General features: G+C 33.2%; 2 protein-coding genes and 1 long non-coding RNA gene across 5 annotated transcripts; 1 reads left to right on the plus strand and 2 right to left on the minus strand.

Moving 5' to 3' along the window:
- Positions 1 to 6461: 6461 nt before the first annotated feature.
- On the minus strand, positions 6462 to 10281 carry LOC111371299. Of its 3 annotated transcripts, XR_002698548.1 has the most exons (6): positions 9171 to 10281; positions 8835 to 9082; positions 8488 to 8725; positions 7632 to 7990; positions 6868 to 6947; positions 6462 to 6784 (listed from the first exon to the last, which is right to left on the minus strand). It is a non-coding gene; the product is annotated as an uncharacterized LOC111371299 (long non-coding RNA). The 3 variants fall into 3 exon arrangements; XR_002698549.1 differs by having other exon boundaries at positions 6868 to 7990; positions 8835 to 8986; XR_002698547.1 differs by having other exon boundaries at positions 6868 to 7990.
- A 2656-nt stretch (positions 10282 to 12937) lies between these two features.
- On the minus strand, positions 12938 to 16699 carry LOC111371300 (peptidyl-prolyl cis-trans isomerase FKBP15-1-like). The gene is made up of 6 exons (XM_022993202.1): positions 16572 to 16699; positions 16321 to 16370; positions 15189 to 15251; positions 14476 to 14566; positions 13650 to 13754; positions 12938 to 13286 (listed from the first exon to the last, which is right to left on the minus strand). Exons 1-6 carry the CDS (start codon positions 16609 to 16611, stop codon positions 13201 to 13203), a joined length of 435 nt encoding a protein of 144 aa, XP_022848970.1. The 5' UTR covers positions 16612 to 16699; the 3' UTR covers positions 12938 to 13200.
- A 304-nt stretch (positions 16700 to 17003) lies between these two features.
- LOC111371846 (receptor-like kinase TMK4) lies at positions 17004 to 19961 on the plus strand. Its single transcript, XM_022994016.1, has 2 exons — positions 17004 to 19245; positions 19413 to 19961. The coding sequence occupies exons 1-2, from the start codon at positions 17004 to 17006 to the stop codon at positions 19871 to 19873; spliced, it is 2703 nt and encodes a 900-aa protein (XP_022849784.1). The 3' UTR covers positions 19874 to 19961.
- Positions 19962 to 21606: the final 1645 nt, after the last annotated feature.

Genomic DNA, 21606 nt, shown 5'->3' on the forward strand with positions numbered 1-21606 from the left:
AGCAATAATAGAAAAGCATCTAGCCAGCTGCATATGAAGCCAAAGATGATAAGGCAATAATAGAAGAAAGGAGGTCCCTTTGATGAAAATTCAAAGAATGCATGTGAAAATGTAGACCCCAGGAGGAAAAGAATAGAGAGGCATGTGAGCCTTTTTTCAAAAATCTGATGTATGCAATGATGTAATAGATTAATAATAGTGAGTTTGAATCATGTATAAATAGAGGTATTTGGGAAAGAATGGAGTATCTCGAGTTAGAAACCATTCTCTTTCCTTAAGCTTTTTTCAAAACCAGTTTTTCTGGAAACCCCTTGTATACAATATAAACCTTGTATAAATCATTATAGAAATAAAATTTCAATCTTTTGATATCAGAAAAATATAAGTTTCTAAACCTCCTATCCCATAGATTCTTGATAGATTGAAGAAGATAATTTCTTTCTTACTTTAACAAAGAGAGAATTTTCTTTACTTAAGATCTTTATTCTTAATTCTAAGAAAAGATACAGTGAGGGCAAGAAGCTGAAATAGCAGAATTCCCATTGAGGCAAGAGGCCGTTTAAGGGAGCAGTTTGCAGATTCAGAGCCTGAAGGTCACTCGGTTCTAAGAATACAGATTTAAGATCAAAAGTAAGGTAAAATTATTGTCTTTGTTAAATTTAGAAAGAATTCTTCTAATATCTTGAAAGAATTGTAGGGATTATTATTGTTCATGTTTGCAAAAAACTTATCTAAATATGTTATTATTCATAAAGTTTGCAAGGAATTATTTGAATAATGCCAGGTTATACAATTAAAGGATTAGATAATCTGTTAGATAGATTAATGGAAAAAATAGAAAATATTTATTCTCAATTAGAGATTATGGATATATTATCGAAGGAATTTGATAATCTTAGTAAATTACATGACAATTATATAACAGATTATGCTAATTTATTAGATCAAAGGATGAAATTATATATTAAAACTCAAAATGAGAGAAATAGAGGAATTTAAAACTATCCCAATAAATTAAGGATATCTTGTGCAATATATGATAAATTATTTCATTAAGGGTATAATAGACATTTTATCAAAAATGAATAGTAGCAGGTCATTTATAATAATACCCCCTTATAAATGCTGTTTTAGAAAAATTAAAATTAAATTAAATTTGTTAGTTGAAAAATAATTAAAGAAAAAAAGTAATTTAAAGTTAACCATAAAAAATCTGTAAAAGAAAGGTCCAGTTTAATTTACAACCATAGTGCTAAATAATAAATAGGGATGACAATTTAACAAAAATAAATTGGTGACCAACAGCCCCTCACTTCAACGATGCTGGGGGAAAACGATTTCAAGGCTGGAGACACTCTTCCCATCCGGTCTTTAGCGTGGATCAGGATGGAGACGAGGCGGGAAAATCCCCAACAAGGAGTAGCGGGAAAATCCTCTGTTTGAATCACTTAAAATGATGCATACAAGGTATTTAACAAAAAGAGAATATGAAAAATGGGCATTCTGTCGCCTTTTTCAGAAAAAAGTCACAACATAACTTTTGGTCAAATAACTAGATGCATTTTTAAAATTATGAAGATACATATTCAATGCATGTTTTCTAATAATAGATATGAAAAAGAAAATTTTGAATTAAATATATTGATGCATGAATAGTGTTTGATGAAGGGGAATGTGAAAAATTGACATACTGTCACTTTTTTCAAAAAAAGTCACAACATCACTTTTGGTCAAATACGTAGATGCATTTCTGTGCATTTTTTGAATTATTATGATACATATTCAAGCCTTGTTTTCTGATACATGCATGATGTTTGATGAAGGAGAATGTGAAAAATTGACACACTGTCACTTTTTTCAAAAAAAGTCACAGAATCACTTTTGGCCAAATAACTAGATGCATTCGTATGCATTTTTGAAATTATTAAGATACATATTCAAGCCCTATTTTTTGATAATGGATATAAAAAAGAAAACTTCCAATCAAGTATATTGATGTATGCATGGTGTTTGATGAAGGAGAATGTGAAAAATTGACATGCTGTCACTTTTTTCAGAAAAAGTCACAGCATCACTTTTGACCAAATAAGTAGATGCATTCGTGTGCATTTTTGAAATTATTAAGATACATTTTCAAGCCCTGTTTTCTGGTAATAAATATGAAAAAAGAAAACTTTAAATTAAGTATATTGATGCATGCATGATGTTTGATAAAGGAGAATGTGAAAAATTGACAAGCTGTACTTTTCTCATAAAAAGTCACAGCATCACTTTTGGCCAAATAATTAGATGTATTTTACTCTGTCACTTTTTAAAAAAAAAAAAACTCACACAATCTCTTTGTAATATTTTTTTAGGTATGGATAAAATCAATGTCTTCATTTGTTATGGAGGCAAATAGATACAAGATAATGAGTATACAAGTGACAAATTGACTGGAATTATTGTCCCATGGATTGCACGTACAACAACCTTGTGTGCATGATATGTTTCGTGATGAAACTAAGTGCATCAACTCAGAGAGTAAAAATACAATATAGAGTGAACAAAAATCTGCCTCTAATGGAGATTTTAGATGATATTTCACTAACATTTTATTTAGAGCTAAAGAGAAAGGATAAAGATTTTGCAAGCTTTGCATTGTGCGTAGATGTGACAACGGTATCGAAAAGTCACGAAACTGAATTTGTTAACAATAAACAATGTTTTGAGGCTATCAATTACGAAAAATGATATGCTACAATTGCAGTTTTTTGAAGCTGTAACTGATAATTTCGTGACATCAGCTCAAAAATTACCTAGTATGGAAGAAATTGCGATTTATGTATACAATAGTATGTCAGAAGTTGGAGAAACAACGAATGAAGGAGGAAGTGATATCATTTCAGTGGTCACTATGGATGGGATTTCAAAAGATAAAGTTTTCAGGAACAAGGCATTGGTTAAGAGAAGTATTTCAATATATGTAATATACGATAACTTTCAATTCAAGGTCAATAAGTCGGACAAGAAAGAGTATGTGTTGAAGTGTATTGATGATAAGTGTAAATGGACTTTTAGAGTTTCAAAACTTGGTGGAACCAATATGTTCAAGGTAAGGTATATAAAAAATGATCATATATGCTCAAATAACATCATTTTGGGAGATCATCGTCAAGCAACCAGCTCAATAGTAGGAGAATTCATCATGTACAAGTATATCTCAACAAAAATAACATACACTTCTGCAGACAATATAAATGACATAATGAATACATATGGAGTGTCGATGAGCTATGAGAAAGTTTGGAAATCTAAGGAGAAAGCATTGAAATTAATGAGAGGACATCCTACAAAGTCATATGAAAAATTTCCAAAATACTTGTACATGATAGAACAAACAAATCTTGGAATAGTTACAAAAATTGAGACATCAAGACAACAAATTCAAGTAGCTCTTCATGGCATTAGGAACGTCTATTGAAGAGTGGAAGTATTGTAGACAAGTTATAGTAATAGATGTTACATTCTTAAAAGGCAACTATGGCGGAACACTTTTCACTGCATGTACGCAAGATGCCAACAACAATATCTTCATATTAGCATTTGGAGTTGGTGATTTAGAAACCAATGATTCTTGGGAGTGGTGTTTAAGGATGTTAAAAGAAGCATATGGTGAGCGAGAAGGTTTGTGTATAATCTTAGATGGACATGCAAGCATAAAAAATACAATTCATAAAGTGTATGAGAATGCAATACACGGTTCATGTTCCACTCACTTACTAAAGAACTTGAAGTCATCTTTTGGTGGGAAAAAAGGGAAAAGAATATTGCAGAACATTTCATAGGCTGTAGAGCATATTCTAAGATTGATTTTGAGTTCCATATGAAACAATTTGATGAAATCAATACAGAGATTCGATCACATTTGGTATGCTCTCATTGTTAACTTCTATAATAATTGATGTCACTTTTTGTTTAAAAAGTGACATTCTGTCACTTCTCGATCAAAGGGTGACAGAACATCACTTTTTTGTTAATAGTGACATGATATGTCACTTTTCGTTTGAAAATTTTGTATGTGTTGATATTTTTTTATTAAAAGCGAGTTTAAACAAAAAAATTTAAACCAAAGAGTGATAGAATGTCACTTTTTTGTTAATAGTGACATGATGTCATTTTTTAAAAAAAAGTTTGTATGTATCGATACGTCTTGTTAAAAGTGAGTTTAAAATATGATAGAAAGTCAATTTTTCTGTTAATATTTTGAATATTCTTTATGTAGAAAGATATTGGTTATGAGAAATGGTCGAGGGCTTACATGACAAACAACAAATTTTCTACAATGACTTCAAACATAGTTGAATCGGTAAATTCGATAACAAAAGCAATGAAAGGTTCTCAAATAAAGCCTTTATTGGAATCGTTAAAATATTTGTTACAAGAATGGTTTGTGAAGTATATAAATGATGGATGAGCAACCTTCACAACACTTGTCATCAAGCAAGAGAAAAAACTAAAAGAAAATTCTGTGGAGTCCAAGAAAATGAAGGTAAAAAGCTATAAACTTGTTGTTTTGTTATTGTACATCAAGATTTGTATTATAACATGATTTGTGTCCTCTATTCATATCAAATTTTCACTTTAAATCTTCCTTTCATATAAAATAGTGACAAATTTATTGATAGGGTATTTTGTTGTATTATGCACATAGGTATCAACTTCAAGTTCGATATTGTACCAAGTTAACGATGGCTGTGCCTCATATTTGGTGAACGTGGAAGAAAGAACATACACATGCAACTAATTCCAAATAGACAAGATTCCATGTGCGCATGCATTTGAGGTTGTTGCAAAGATAAAGGAGGATTCATATTCATATTGTTTGGTATTTTATATAACAAATATGTATATTCAAACATATAGTGCATCAATTTTTTCCACTAGGAGATCATAATGAGTGGAATGTACCAGATGAGGTAAGAGCGAAAATAATCTTGGCTCCTAACCCAAAAAGAAAATCCGGACGACCTAAAAAAAAAAAAGAATACCATCAAAATGAGAGAAAATTCAAAGTGCAAAATGTGGAAGATATGAGAATTATGGTCACAATCGTAGATCATGTCAAAATCCACCAAAAGCGAAAAAGAAACCACAAAAAAAAAAATGAAGTTAGAAGATATATGAAATTAGATTATTTGATATTTTTTGTTTTGTTTATTTTAAAATTCAAATATTCTAAGAATCGCAAAAATACTTTAAGCAAAATGTCGATTTTGAAATATATTATGTATGTGAATTTGTTAGAAAAAAGTGACAATAGAAATTAATTAATTTTGTTAAAAAATTCTTTGTTGTATATATGTGCATGTGACAATGTATTCATACTCCATTGACATTGGATCCACATTTGGTTAATTGGCAAGTGACATAATGTCACTTTTTGTTAAAAAAAAGTGGCACGATATCATTTTTTCAACGAAAAAATGACATTTTGTCACTTTTTGACATACAAGAGTGTTTAAAACTATAGTCAGGTAATATATTGTAAAAAATGTGATATTATTCTTTCCTCCATTGACATTGTAAGAGTGTCAAAATTTCACAAAAATACATTGTTAAAAAACATACTTATTAACAAATAATGTAACTTTTTGTTAGAAAAAGTGACGCAGTGTCACTTTTTTTTGTTAAAAGGTGACATTATGTCACTTTTTGGTTGATAAGGGAACATTATGTCAATTTTTTGTTGAAAATGCGACATTATGTCACCTTTTGGACATAAAAGAATCTATTGTGTTTAAAGTTATAGTCAGGTAACATGCTGTTAAAAATGTGACATTATTTCTTGCTCCATTAACATTGTAAGAGTGTTCAAAATTCTACAAAAACATCTATTTAAAAAGCATACTTATTGACAAATAATGCCACTTTTTGCTAAAAAAGTGACGTGGTGTTACTTTTTTGTTGAAAAAGTGACGTTATGTCACTTTTTTGACATACAAAAAACTACTATGTTTAAAACTATAGTCAGGTAACATATTGTTAAAAAGGTAATATTATTTCTTGCTCCATTGACATTATAAGAGTGTTCAAAATTTCACAAAAATATATTTTTTAAGAAGTATACTTATTGACAAATAATGCATTTTGTTAGAAACAGTGATGCAGTCACTTTTTTTGTTAAAAATGTAGCATTATGTCACTTTTTGTTGGAAAAGCGACATTATGTTACTTTTTTGTTGAAAATGGGACATATACAAGCTGACCCTGGAGGAGTAGAATATGTTTATATCAAGTGACATACAAACAACTAGTATGTTAAAAAAAAGTGATATACAAGCTAGTATGTTAGAAGCTACATCACCAATATCCCTGCTCCATTGATGTTGTAAAAGAAAAAACATGTTATACCAAATCAGTCATTAACAATTGAAGTTGTCTACCACCATTAACATTGCCACTTTTCCCTAAAACAGTCATTATATACAAAACATCAACTACCAACCAAATCAAATCAGTCATTACAAATCAAGACATGTCATTACAAAAACAAGACAAGTTTCTTCACTTCCTCAAAATCACCTACTTATCTATCACATCAGGATATAGGTATTTCATCTCCTTTGACCCCCATTCATTATTTGTATCATATTCCTCTTCTTGCTTCTTCTTTCCATAAACATATAATTGAGCTGTCAAATTTCTTCTAAGATGTGGAACATTAAAAGACTTTGACATCTCATTTAACATTCCATTGATGAAGTACTGGGCATACTTAATTACATAGATTCCACAATCTCCACTGCATGAAATAATGAAAAGTACTTTAGATAATTAAATACTAAAATGTTAGATGAAAAAAAACATCTTTAGAAATAAACTTACCCATTATTTTGTTGTGGAAGTTTTGAAACCATTTTTACAACTAATGGGTTCAAACCTTCTTCTTCCGAAACGTCCTTTCCCTCAAAGAAGCCAGTATGAAAGAGAAGATTAGGAATGATATCAGAAAATGGTTTAATAGCCTCAAGTACTAATGTCTTCCTCACAATCTTTTTGTACAAATTATATACATTAAGACACACATGTTAAATGTCGAAATGACACAAAATCCAATGAGCTGAATTGGACATTCTAATTGGAATAAGGACATGATCAACAAGGCTCCAATTTGTGTTGCACAACATAGACAACCCAATAACATATGAAAGAAGAGAAGTCTGATTTTTTATAGCTGACTTATCTTGGTAAAAGTCGGCATAAAGACCTCTCATTTGGCTATCAAACGGAAAATCTATGGTTATAGCCTTTATGTTTATCCCTTCTCCATATCTTAAAAACTTTCTTAAAGAATAGAAACACACATCAATATGCTACAAAAAAGAGAAAAATGACAAAATCAACAATAATAATAAAATCAAACAAAATAATCTTAAAAACACCAACATTTCCAAACATTCATTTGGAGTAAACAACTCATACCAACATTGTTTTTTAGAGATTGCAATGTCACTAAAATAAAAGTATGATTGATAAAGAAATTTTCATCATTGAAATATTTTTTTCCTACATAACAAAATGGAAAAAGTCACATGAAAGTTACTATACTGGAAAAATTTCACAAACAACATATATTAGTAACAACTTACTGATTTTTCTTTACCAATCCTTTGTTATACCAAAGCTCAAAAGTATCAACATCATGTGCCATCAGAGGGCCAACACCAACCGGGAATGCAAAATTATCTTTAACAACATGTTTCTTAGTCCCCAATGTAGAATCAAATTCATTGACCCAAGGAGGACTGAAGAAGAGGTTTCTTTTGTCTTTTCAAATGCATGTCTGGGTCACATCATCAATATCAATGGTTTCAACATTTCCCTCTTCAATTTCAGTTTCAGCTTCAATTGTAGCCGTGACTTCCACAACTATCTCCCAAACATCATCTTTCAATTCAACCTCCTCCAACAATTCAATTCTGTCTTTATTAGATGGTGATGTAACATCCTGGGACATGAACAATAACACAAATTCAAAATATATTAACGTAAAAATATACATAAGTTATGACGAAAAAGATGATAGAATGAAAATACAAGTACTTCTTTATTTTTTGCTAAATTATGAGCGACAATGTCATCAACATTTAACTCATCTTCATGAAATTCTATTTCTTCATTGAAATTCATCTCGATCGCCTTATCACTTTTTACCACTACACTGAGACTTTTTTCCACTGCCTTGTCACTTTTTTCAACTGAGTTGTCACTTTTTTCTGACAGACACCTCTACATCTTTTCCCCCACAACTCAATTCAAACTCAATGCCTAAAGAAAAACTAGGGAAGTAATTATACACTTGGTCTATTTCATCAAGTAAACTTTCCACTCCATCGTACAAAAAAAGTCACAAAGATAATAAATAAGTGACAATAAGTTAAAAAAGTAACAAAATTCAATAAAAAGTCGCAAGTATGAATTCTAAACTCAATAACTCTTGATTACCTTCGTTTGTTCTTCATTACCAGCTAACATTTGATTTGTTTCATCAGATAATCTCTCCACACCATCCCACAAAAAAAGTCACGAAGATAATCAAAAAGTGTTAATAACTTGAAAAACAAAATTCAGCAAAAAGTCACAAGTATAAATTCTAAACTCAATAACTGTTGAATATCTTCATTTCTTCTTCATTACTAGCTAATACCTGATCCGTTTCATCAGGTAAACTCTCCACGCCATCCTACAAAAAAGTCACAAAGATCATCAAAAAATGACAATAACTTTAAAAAGTAACAAAATTCAGCAAAAAGTCGCAAGTATCAATTCTAAACTCAATAACTCTTGAATACCTTCATTTGTCCTTCATTACCAGCTAACATCTTCTTTACCTTGCGTTCCAAAATTTGTAGACGTTCCATCACTTCTTCATTTGTTTTAACCCTTTCTTCAACATCTTTTAGCCGGTTCTCAATTGGACTTGATTGGATTCTAACTTCAAGATCTGAGATTCATTTTAAAATCAAATCATTTGATTGAACAAATTTCAGTTCAACCTCCGATAGCCGTTTCAAAAGTTTTCATTTGATTGCTGGACTTGCTGAAAAGAATACAATATAATAAAAATCTTCGAAAAAACTTCAAGCATGGTGAACATAAATTAATAAAAAGAAAAAATACCCACAAACCTCATCAGTCTTCCCTTTGTTTTTCTTTTCTGTAGACCTTCCAACTCAGTCAACTGATTTTTTTTCCCTTAATCTATTAACTTTTTCAGGCAAACAATAGGATGCTCAAAATTATCATCATCTTGGTCACCACCCAAACCTTCAATAAATAAACCAACCACATACTCTTCTCCCTTCTCGGTCTCAAGAGGCACAATTTGATTCACTTCCAACTGAAAAATACATAATCATATTAATAACAACAAAAGATAAACTAAAGACATAATATAAACAATAAAAGGATAAAAAACTTACTTTAATCAAATCAAAAATGCTATTCCTTAACCCCACAGATGTCACATGTTGATTACAACTCCGACTCAATATCCGAGGACGCTGAGATTCATGCTTAATGCAGTAATTTTTTCGAACAATAGCAGGAATTGTTTCATAAATCCATATTTGAAAAGAAACTAAGAAACCATCAATCTATACTCCAAAAACTTATTTTCAATAAAAATATTCTTCATTTTCTGATTAAATGCACTCTTTGGGGATGGTAGAGTCATATTAAAAATTTCTATACACCATGGAAAATAATTCAAATCCTCAGACTCCACAAGGCAAAAAAAGAGTCATGAACTCCCTTATGATAGGATGTACCAAAAATGAAGGATGTAATCAAATAAACTATGCCTATATCCACAACATCTTTATCTACAGTGTCAGCATGCAAATTAAAAAACACTTCTAGAACCTCTTTTGTTGTGACACTTTCGTAATCTTTGAAGTATTGTTCTTTTAAATGACTCTTCATTCTATATCGAGTTAGATCACCTTTTCTAGTACACTTAAACCTTGATATCAAACAGAACTCTTTGATTGAAAATTTCACTAGTTTATCATAGATATGAAACCACATTTCATTTGAATTTGGCTGCTTAACTTGTCTGAGCAGCAACTGGTGTCAACTGTGGTTGCAAGATTATTTCCCTCGAATCAATGAAGGCACCAAAGCATGTATTCTTGAATAAAGTCCTTTGATACGAACTAAATTTTTCATTAAAATCTATTATCACCTCGTGTGGAGAAAACAATGTCACTTTTCCCTTAAAACAACAGCATTAAGAGATTAATAAATCTTAATCCTACAAAAAGAAATAGTTAAAATAAAATTCAAGAAGAAGTACATGCATTATGAAAGACTATAATATACACATTTCTAACATGTTATAATGATTGAAAATATGTTTGTAACTAGAAGAGTGCATACACTTAAAAAAGTGACACAGAGTCAAAAAAATGACAAAAACTAAAAAAAAGTGACATATAATGCACTGTCAATGGGAAAAAAGGAATTTAATGCACTCATATGATTGAAAACATGTTTATAACTAAAAGAGTGAATACACTTACAAAAGTGACATAAAATTAAAAAAAGTAACACGAAGTCAAAAAAGTGACAAAAATTTAAAAAAAGTGATATATAGTGCACTGCCAATGGACTATAAACTGGACAAAAAAGAATTTAATGCACTTTGATGATTGAAAACATGTTTGTAACTAAAAGAGTGTATACACTTGGAAAAGTGACATAAAATAAAATAAGTGACAAAGTTAAAAAAGTGACTGAGTCAAAAAAGTGACAAAAACTATAAAAAAAAAAAAAAAAGTGATATATAGTGCACTATCAATGGACTATAAGCTGGACTCTCCCTAAAAAGAATTTAATGCACTCCGATGATATTCACTCTTCAATCACAAATCATATAATAAATTTGAAGTGTGATTGACAAATTCGGGTACAAATAGATTTGAGTGAAGGCCAAAAAACTCAATTAAAGTTACTTGTACATTTGTACATACATCAATCATTCAAAAGATCAAAACCTTAATCAAGAATTTAAAGGGAAAGCCAAAGGCTTATCATTAGAATATCAATACTTCAATCTTAACTCAAGTGCAATAGATGAGCAAATTTGTTCATTGGAAAATCATATAAGCAAAGGCACAACCACCATGCATACAAACACATTCGCACATTTTTAGTGTGCATTCTCAAGTCACCATGTAAGACAAACTAGAAACTATGAAAACCAAACTATAGTTATACAAGAAAGACAGAAAGTGCCATTATACAGGAAAAACGAAATAATTTTTTTTCATCAGATGAAAAATGCATTCTATTCTCCACTTCCCATCAACCAGAAACGAGGAACATTCGCGAAAAAATATAGTTAGTATTTCTACAAGTCTCATAAGATCTAGTTTACAACAGCAGCCTGGACTGAAGGTAGATCAAGTAACAGGCTTTCAAAGACTAGTTACTCAAAAGTTCAAGCCAGCAGTCCATGTTAACAATCAACGTGTTTTTGACTTGTATAAGCACTAGCCAACTGATTGTGATTGTTCCATGCCTTGGAGACTTTTCTAAAGATGCTTTGATGTTCAAACTCACTTTTCTAAAAATATTCGAAAATGGCGATAATTTTTGGCATCCCACAGTATGGTTTTCAAGTGTGTAATGATAAATTGACAGAGTTTTAGTCATGCTTCAAGCTATTGCATACAATGGGAAACTTAAACTCTGACAGGCAATTTGCCTTGCAGCCTATAGTGATGGCAGCTTCTATATACACATTGTAGATTCAAAATGTTCATTGGACATGAATGCTGGCTCTGTCACTATTAAATACCATAGGCAGAACAACATAGTAAACTCACTAGGGGAATCACAAGAATATAGAAGCAGGAATTAATGTTTTTAGCTTAAATGGAGAATCACATAACACAACAAAAAGACAAGTGCTATGAAGAAGAATAAAATGAGAAATGTATCACCAAAACCAAAACCAAAACCAAAACCCATAGTAGCAACAATTTGTACTAAAATCATTGAAAAAACTACACAATCTACAATCAATGCACAAAATGTTCAACAATCATTGAGAAACACACAAAAATCGTAAAAAACAAGACAATGTTACAATATAAGTCAATAAAACATTAAAAAAAAAATGTTGTCACCTTCGATTTATAAGAAGATGAAGAAATTTTGGTCCTCTTCTTTGAGGATGGTTCTTCGACATTTCTTTGCCTCCTCTTCGATCCACTTTTCTCAGACATTGCAGAAATATGAGATTTATATAGTTACGAAGGGAAAACAAACGGAATTGAACGGTTACAAAGGAAAAACAAAGAAGAAATTGATGGAAAGTGGGTCAAAATTGGAGTGATTTAGGAGTTTACGATTAGGGCATCAGGCGTTTAGGGGATTAGGGCTTATTGTAGAATTGAGTTCAGTTTTGATTTTGATTTTATCAATTTAGGACGTAAATAATACTTCTTTAAAATATTTAAATAATTTTAAAGGTATTGATCAAAACTTTTTAAAAAGGGGGTATATGGCCTAATTTCCTCATATTTGAATTTTTATCTGGTGTAGGGCCCATAATGACTATATTTTTCATTTTCATTTTTACATTAATAGAAAACAAACGGGGCCTTAATCCAGCTTTTAACTTTCCAAAAATCCAACCAATTGGAAACTATCAATTATAGTTTCGAATTATATTTTTTTGCAGATTTTGATTTGTTTGGTGAGGTTTAAAATCAGACTTCTAGTAAATTTTGATAGAAATTTTTGAAATATATGATTAAAAAGTCGTGAAACTCATAAAAGGTATGGTTAATATTGATTGTTTGATTTCGACTCAAATTAATATGTGAGCCAATCAAGAGCATAAAGTTAAAGTAATAGTCAACTTACCGTAATGTTATTCCATGTCTGAGCGATACCTTCATGGCAATAATTATTAAAGAGTTAGGTGACCTTTTTGTTCCAAAACAACGTTAATAGCATTCCTCAGGAGGACAAACGAACCAACTTAGTCCGTAGACCACTTTATGAAGATTTTCAAAATGAGACACAGGAACTACTTAAATAAACAAAATAACGCAAACAAAATATCCCGTCTAGTGTTACTAGGTAAATTAAAACCCGAGAACTCTCAAGAAGGCTACGAGGAACTACAGAAAGGACTCTTTTAAGTTACAGTTCACTGTCATTTGATTTCCCACCGGTTGTTTTCCCATTGACTCCTACCAGCTCCGTGTCAAAGATAAGTGTAGCACCCCCTGGAATAGTTAAGAAAATAAATATTAGGCCAAATAAAAAACCTCAGGTTCAGATCATATAAGAGAAACAAAAGAAGTTGACCGAATTTTTTAACATTCTAAACAGTAAAATTTGGGCTTAACAAATTTAGAAAAAGTAAAATGATAGCATGTCATCTGGTATTCAGTATCAGTGTTTCTTCTCATTTGATAATCGCCATCTCACTTACAGGTAGCAAACTCAAAAGCAGGAAAGCGGCTTGCATTATAGCAAAAGAATAAATAAGCAACTAAACTAACAAAATTGAGAGCATAATATAGCTCCTTATAGTCTACCCTATATGCATAGCAAGAAGAGTGTAAAGAGAAATTTGAGCTGATTACCTGGGATGGTAGGAGGCGACCCCTGATCCCCATAACCAAGTTTAGAAGGAATTTTCAACTTCCTCTTCTCTCCTAAGCAAATTCCTAGCAGCCCTTGGTCCCATCCTGCAATATAGCAATTTGATTTAATAAAAGAAACTTCAGTGGACCTCCTGTTTAAGTTATTCAAACTGTTACTTATCAAAATATCGAAATAATTAAGAGGCAACTTTGTGGTCACCACTTGGGCTCTGGGGCGTGCTGGCTTGATTAATAGCAGCCAGGTCCAGATGTGCCAACTTCAAATTGGGCTGGAACGGCACTATCCAAAGACAGTACCAAGTGCTCAAATATGTGCTGTTTGGCCCATATTAGCCAAACGCAATTCCAGTGACAAACTTGACTAGGAATTTGACTAGATTTGAATGAATACATGACGGCTCTCTTATAATAGCTTAAACTCTTATATGAGACGGTTAAGACGGTATCAGAGCCAAACAATTCGTCCTCAGTTAGTCATTTATGAAATTATGCATGTGTCAGATCATTTTTTAATCAAATGGTGACGAGGTGTGCTAGAGACAAGATTTTAAATGAATAGACAAGGGCCTCCTCTAATAGCTTAAGCTTTTAGATGAGACGTTCGACAACATCCACTTGTTCAGATGATGTGCTTTTATAAGGCTACCAATTTGTTGCAAGATGTGCTTCCATACATAGGACATCAAGTCCCAAGAAAAAGACCTACGAATTGAGCTTTCTTCAAGTTTTATTTACATGCTGGATGGCATAAAAGGATGAATAACTACAACAGTAAGAATGACACAATATGATAATAGGTAATAACCTTTAATCACTTGACCACTACCAAGCTCAAATTCAATAGGATCACCCCTTTCAAAGCTCGAATCAAAAACAGTTCCATCCGTAAGCTTTCCCTGCAGATTGCAATCATAGTTGAAAACTTTTCAGTGATATAATATCCAAATCCTATCGAGTGAATTATAGGCAGTTCAAATGCCCAGATATGTTATTAAAAATAAAAATAAAAAATTCTAATATATTTTGAAAGTACCATCTAGAGATGATTATCTATTTATCCACATCAGAAGAGGAAAACACAAACACTCTCTCTGTTATATGGCTACTTGGTACAATTTCCGCAATCAGCTGCTACAAAATTAATTTTGAACTTTTCTTGGCCAAATACATGCACTAGCATTAACTGTTAGATTAAGTGTTCCAAATCTGACAACATATCAGCACTAATTTATCATCATAGGCAGTTCGCATCACCCAACTTCTCAAGAACTTTTATGACAAAACAAAGTTACACTCTTGCAGCATTAGGAGTAAGGAACCACTCCTATTTTTCCTTCTTAATAATGGCATGAGTATTCAATCACTCGCTATTTTAAGATATACTTAAGCACATTCCCAAAAAAACACTAACTTCCTCTAAGATAAAGCAATGAAGAATAGATAAGAGAAAAAGATTATATTGATTTCTATTGTGATTTCGGTAAAGAAGCACTACAAAAGAAACTTAATTCTACTCACCCTATAGTGTACTTTCACTTTGTCGGCCTTGTGGGCCTGAACCTCACAAGTTGCAGGCTTATACTGCAGCATCAAAACAAGATTGTTATTTACAAGTGATGAGCAAAAAAATAAAAAGAAAACAAAAGGACAAAGAACAAATCTCAACAAATATTGAACCACTGATCTTTTCAAGAGTCATAGTGAAAGATAATACCAAAATGATGTAGAGGAAAGCACATGGGAAACAGTAAAAACAAGAATATGTTAAAGCAATAAGAGATCGTATGTTCAAGTGGTACAACATTTAATAAGACATTGGTCTGCGATCGAATCTTACAGGTTATCGAAGCTTATCCCTCACTGAGTTCTAACCTCCAAAACAACTATGCGAGCCAGTATGGATATTCACTTGATTATAATTGTCCATGTGAAGACTGCTTTGGCTAGGTATTAAGGCTAGGCTCTTAGCAATGCTATTCACATTAAATCAAGTTCTTGAGTGTTTTACCTTTTAATCATGTCAATAATACAGCTAATTCTTGCTAGAGTTGTGTTGTATTACACATTATTCTTGTTTTTGACATAGATGCACAATCATTTTTCCTAGCTGTCCACATTCACGTTTTATTTATGATGTATTATGAGTTTATTTTGCATTTTAATAATTTTTTGTCATTTTTTTATTTGTGGTGAGGCTTATGCTCAAAACACCTTGAGACTTATACCTCGCCTCATGAAGTAAAATGCCCCAGAATCCAATAACGCCTTTTTAAACATTAGAGGTATGGTAAACTGATGGTGTAAATGATTACAAAGTTGAAAATTTTCATAAAGAGAGCTAAATAGTCAAATGTTACACAAGAAACCAATCAAAACATCATTGTCTTGATCCTGAAAAGCATTGAACCAAAGCCCATGGTACATCTATATATAACTATAAATGGAAATTTTGAATTCAAATAGGTGAAAAACTGAAAATCAATTGCTTCCAGTAAATTCATTTTATAAAAGATAAGCCAACAGTTCCACCACACTAAAGAATTAGAGGAATTAGGACTCGTCAAATCACCTCATCATTTTCATGTACCGCAATATAGACCAAAAAACTTAGAAGATCATACTTCGACAAGACAAAACTCGTATAATTTACCTTCACACCGATCTGCAGCTCCGTTACATCCCCGGATTTCTTTGCCGCAACTAAACAAAACGAAAATTGAAAAAGCACATTAGAATTTCATATTAAACATGCAGCAATTAGCTGATTCGGCTTAAACAACAATATTTATAAATTACTCGGATCTATAAAGAAATTAGTAGAAAAATGTAAAAAATAAAAATAAAAACAGCAGTAGTTAACAAAATTACAAAGCTAAATTGAAATTTAATTCAATTTAATACCTAGTGTAATAAATACCAAAAGGAGAAGGACGAGTTTCATTATGAGAAATTTTAATTTTCTTTCTATTTCTCTATTTGATTATCTTTCTATCTATTAAACTATATGGACTGTCCAGAATTAGAGGCCCAACGTAATAAAATGCTAAAACTCCTAATCATAGTTTGCCACGTGGAAGGAGCGACAATGCTTCAATGAATAACCCGTAAACGGCGTCGTTTCTATTTTAAGACTGTGTTTGGATACAATAATAGATGAGGTGGAAAAAATATGTACGAAGGAAAATGAGGAATTACATCAATTAAAGAATTCAACACAACCCCTCTGCCACCATGCAAAGTTTTCTTGTCTCTCTCACGTCCTAGAGAGAGTCACAGAGAGAGAACCAACCACCACTACCATCCCCGCCACCGCCGGAAAAAAATCACCACCCAATGAACGGAAACAGATACAAATCCACCATAATCCTTTATGACACCCTCATTTCTATAATCACAATCACGGCTTTCCTCCACTATGTCTCCGCCGACGACGCCACCATTATGGCCGCGCTGGCTAAATCTCTCTCCTCTCATCCTTCTGGTTGGGTCGGCCCCAAGCCCTGCAAATGGCAAGGCGTCGATTGTGATTCCTCAGGGAAAATCAGCTCCATTAGTCTCCCTTCCATGTCTCTCACAGGACAAATTCCATCAAATTTGAACCAGCTTTCTAATCTCAAATCCCTTCATCTCCAAAACAACTTCCTTTCGGGCCCCTTGCCGTCTTTGTCCAACCTCGCTTCCCTCCAAGACGTCAATCTTGATGGCAATAATTTCAGTTCTGTCCCTCGTGATTTTCTGTCAGGATTAACAAGTTTACAAACATTCAGCATTAATAATAACTCAAATCTCCCTCCCTGGATAATCCCTGAAACCCTTAAGGATTCAACATCCCTTGTTAGTTTTAATGCAGGGAAGGCTAATCTTGTAGGCCAAATTCCGGATATTTTTGGATCCTTCCCAAGTTTACAGAACCTGAGGCTTTCATATAATAACCTGACAGGATCTTTGCCTCTTTCGTTTTCCAATTCCGGGATTCAGAATCTATTGCTCAACAATCAGATGATGGGACTTTCAGGTACAATAGATGTCCTCCGGACGATGTCACAGTTGACAGAGGTTTGGCTTCATGTCAACAAGTTTTCAGGTCCAATTCCAGACCTTTCTTCGTGTAGAGAATTGTATGATATTCAGCTTCGGGATAATTTTCTCACCGGTGTGATTCCTGAATCTTTTACAAAGCTTCCCAAGCTCAAAACTGCCATGTTGCAGAACAACGTATTTCAGGGTCCACAACCTGGTTTTTCAAATGGTGTCCAGGTGAATCTTGGAACTTCTAACAATTTCTGTAATCCTAGTCCCGGCCCATGTGATCCACAGGTGACTACTTTGCTTGAGGTTGCTGGGGCATTGGATTATCCAATGGTATTGGCTCAATCTTGGAAAGGGAATAATCCTTGTCAGAATTGGATACATATTTCCTGTGATGTGAAGGGGAGTGTAACTGTTATCAATTTTGCGAAGCAGAATTGGTTTGGGACCATATCACCTGCCATTTCCAATCTCACTGAAATCAAAACTATCCTTTTGAACGACAACAACCTTACCAGTACCATACCAGATAGCTTGACCAGTTTGAAGCAGCTCCAGCTTCTTGATGTCTCCAACAACAATCTTTCTGGCAAAATCCCAAAATTTTCTTCAGGTGTTACACTGAAAACAACTGGAAATACGTACATTGGTATAGATTTGCCCCCTAATTCCCCTCCTGGAAGTACATCTAAAGGAGCAAATAATCAGTCTCGTGCGAAAAATGGGACTAATTCTTCTCTCTCAGCATGGGTGATTGTCGTCTCTGTTGTTGCTGCCATTTTAGTGGTTCTTGCCTTGTGCTATGCCAAAAAGCGCAGTGCAAAGTACAAATGGGTTAATGGAAGTGAACTTGGAAATAGCGAAAAGGAGAATGAGGCTAGGAAAAATGTAAAAAGCACAAGTACAAGCGAGACTCCCATTCGAAGTAGCAGTGAAAAGATCGATTATCATGTGTATGATGGTGGGAATATTATGATCCCAATCGAAGTTCTTCGAGAAGTTACAAATAGCTTCAGTGAAAACAACATTTTGGGTAGGGGCGGATTTGGGGTTGTTTATCGAGGACAACTCCATGATGGGACACGAATAGCAGTTAAAAGGATGGAATCAAATATTTTAAGCAATAAGGGGATGAACGAATTCAAGGCTGAAATCGAAGTGCTTACAAAGGTAAGACACAGAAATCTTGTTGCGCTTCATGGATTTTGTGACAACGGGAATGAAAGACTTTTGGTCTACGAGTACATGCCACAAGGGTCATTAGGGCAGCATTTGTTCCACTGGGACGAGTCGGGGCTTATGCCTCTCACTTGGAACCAAAGAGTGACAATAGCACTAGATGTTGCCAGAGGAGTCGAATATCTACACAGCTTAGCGCAGCAGAGTTTCATTCATCGAGATTTGAAACCTACGAACATTCTTCTGGGAGACGACATGAGGGCTAAGGTTTCTGATTTCGGTTTGGTGAGGAGCGCTCCGGATGGAAAGTACTCAGTTGAGACTCGGTTAGCAGGAACCTTTGGATATCTTGCACCAGAATATGCTGGTATGTATCAGTTTATGTTATTGAATATCATATATTAGAATCTGGCTTTCAGGCATCAATATACTCTTCATTTTTCAATACTCCTCCTACAATCATTTTTAAGAAAGTTTAAGCTGGTTCCAGACTTACAATTAACTAACAAAACCATAATCTCCAATTCCAAACAGCCACAGGAAGAGTGACAACAAAAGTTGATGTCTTTGCCTTTGCGGTGGTTTTGATGGAAATAATCACCGGACGTAAAGCTTTAGAGGACTCATTACCTGATGACCAAACCCATCTAGTCCCCTGGTTCCGAAGGCTAATCCAATACAAAGACAGTGTAAGAGCCTCCCTCGACCCGACCCTACAGACAGACGAAGAAACCTTCTCAAGTATTTGGAAAGTAGCAGAACTGGCCGGATACTGCACAGCCCGGGAAGCACAACAGAGGCCGGACATGAGCCACGTCGTGAATGCCTTGTCTCCATTGGTTGACCACTGGAAACCGACCCTGGAAGAGGAGGAAAGTTTTGGCGTTGATTTTAACATGAGCCTCCCTCAAGCGTTGCAGAAATGGAAAGCTAATGAAGACACTCCTTCTTCTTCTTCCATGTTCACTAGTGATTTCTATAATAGTAGCAATTAGAGATGCATTCCTCTATTTCTGAAAATATGCTTTTCTTAAATACGTGTAATTAATACTTGATTTTCAATTCTTTTCTGCAAGCAATTTAGGACTAGGAATATACATGTAATTAAGATCCGATGATTTCAATTCTTGTCTGCAAGCAATTTAGGACTAGGAATATACATGTAATTAAGATCCGATGATTTCAATTCTTGTCTGCAAGAAACTTAGGACCAAGGTATATTTGACTTTGCACGGTGTCCTACAAACAAAAGGCAGTGAAAGAAACTGGGATAGAACTGCATTTCTGATCTCCATTGAAAAACTATTGGAGAAAAACTGCCTTCAACAATACATTTATCGATCAAAATTGAAATTACCTTAGAGTACAAACATTGAATCCACTTTGCAGTAAACAAAAATTAAGTCCTAGCATATGCCGAGTAAAATGTTTCAATAATCACTAAACTTTAGGCTTGTTCATGATCGTTACCCACAATACTGCAAATTATATAGTTCAACTATGGTCCACGAGAACAAGATATTGTATGGAACACATACTATTAGCGAATGGAAGATAAAACAATAGTTGCATCTAATACGACCTGGTATGCTGCATGAATAATTGTCAACTCTAAATATTTCTTTATGTTACCCATAATATTGGAGATTATATAAATTTATCAGTAATAGTAAGAGCAGAACAAATAACTTAAAATTGCAGAAAGTAATAAACGAGCGAATGAACTTTCAACCAATGCCTGTATAAACACAGTTTCCTTAAAACAAATTCGCTTCCTCAACCTACATGCTTGAGATTTAGTTTGAGGGTCTGTTTCCCGAAACACAACGAAAATCAATAGAGTTTGAGTACTGCATTAACTATTTTGATTGCCCTATAACAAACCTTAGTGACTTTTTCGAATGCCATAGCAAATCATTATGGTACTAATTGAAATATTATAGCCCAACTAACATTTTAAAAAGTCCTTCATACTATTAAAAAAGAAAACAAATCTCAATAACTTTTGTCATGTAGCTTTCGTGTTTGACCAGCGTTCGAAATTGGAACCTCTGCATCCAGAGAAAAGTCAACGTGGAAGAAAGAATTGAATCACCTACTATAAATGGAAATTCAAGTATGATCTAATGTAGGAGAGAATTCGCCATTTCATCACTTTCCAAAATCACTTTTATTTGGTGACTTCAAAGTGGAAAAGCAAGTGTAGGCGATCCAATTTACTTTATATGTAAACTGTAGAAAACTTTTCTTCTGATCATCCCCTTGACTCCCTCAATATATCCTCCGAACACGAAGCACTCAAGCTTGTGTCGGGAGAGATGCAAACAATAGATAAACAGTGAAATAATTCTTCTTTCAAAAGCAAATAAGTAAAACCCCAATACTCTAAAAAAAATTGATCACACCAAACCATAATAACACAAACAATTATTTTACGTGGAAAAACTTCCTCGACATGAGAAATAAAAATCACAGGATCCAGTTTAGTCGAAACCTCCACTATCAATCAAATAAAGGGTACACCAAGTTTTCTCTAGTCACAATTATAACTTATATTTCTTCAAGATAACAACAATCTCGACAAACAATATAAAATTAGAAAAAATATACCTAAAAAATCTGGTTACTATTCACGCACATTAGCCAATATTCCCGAACTCAAAATTCGATCTCCACCATTCAGATTGTAGCTCTATGTTTTGTGAATCTCTTCCCCAAATTTTTGCTC

The sequence above is a fragment of the Olea europaea genome, chromosome 22 (genome assembly GCF_002742605.1).
Source record: "Olea europaea var. sylvestris chromosome 22, O_europaea_v1, whole genome shotgun sequence".
NCBI lineage: Eukaryota > Viridiplantae > Streptophyta > Magnoliopsida > Lamiales > Oleaceae > Olea > Olea europaea.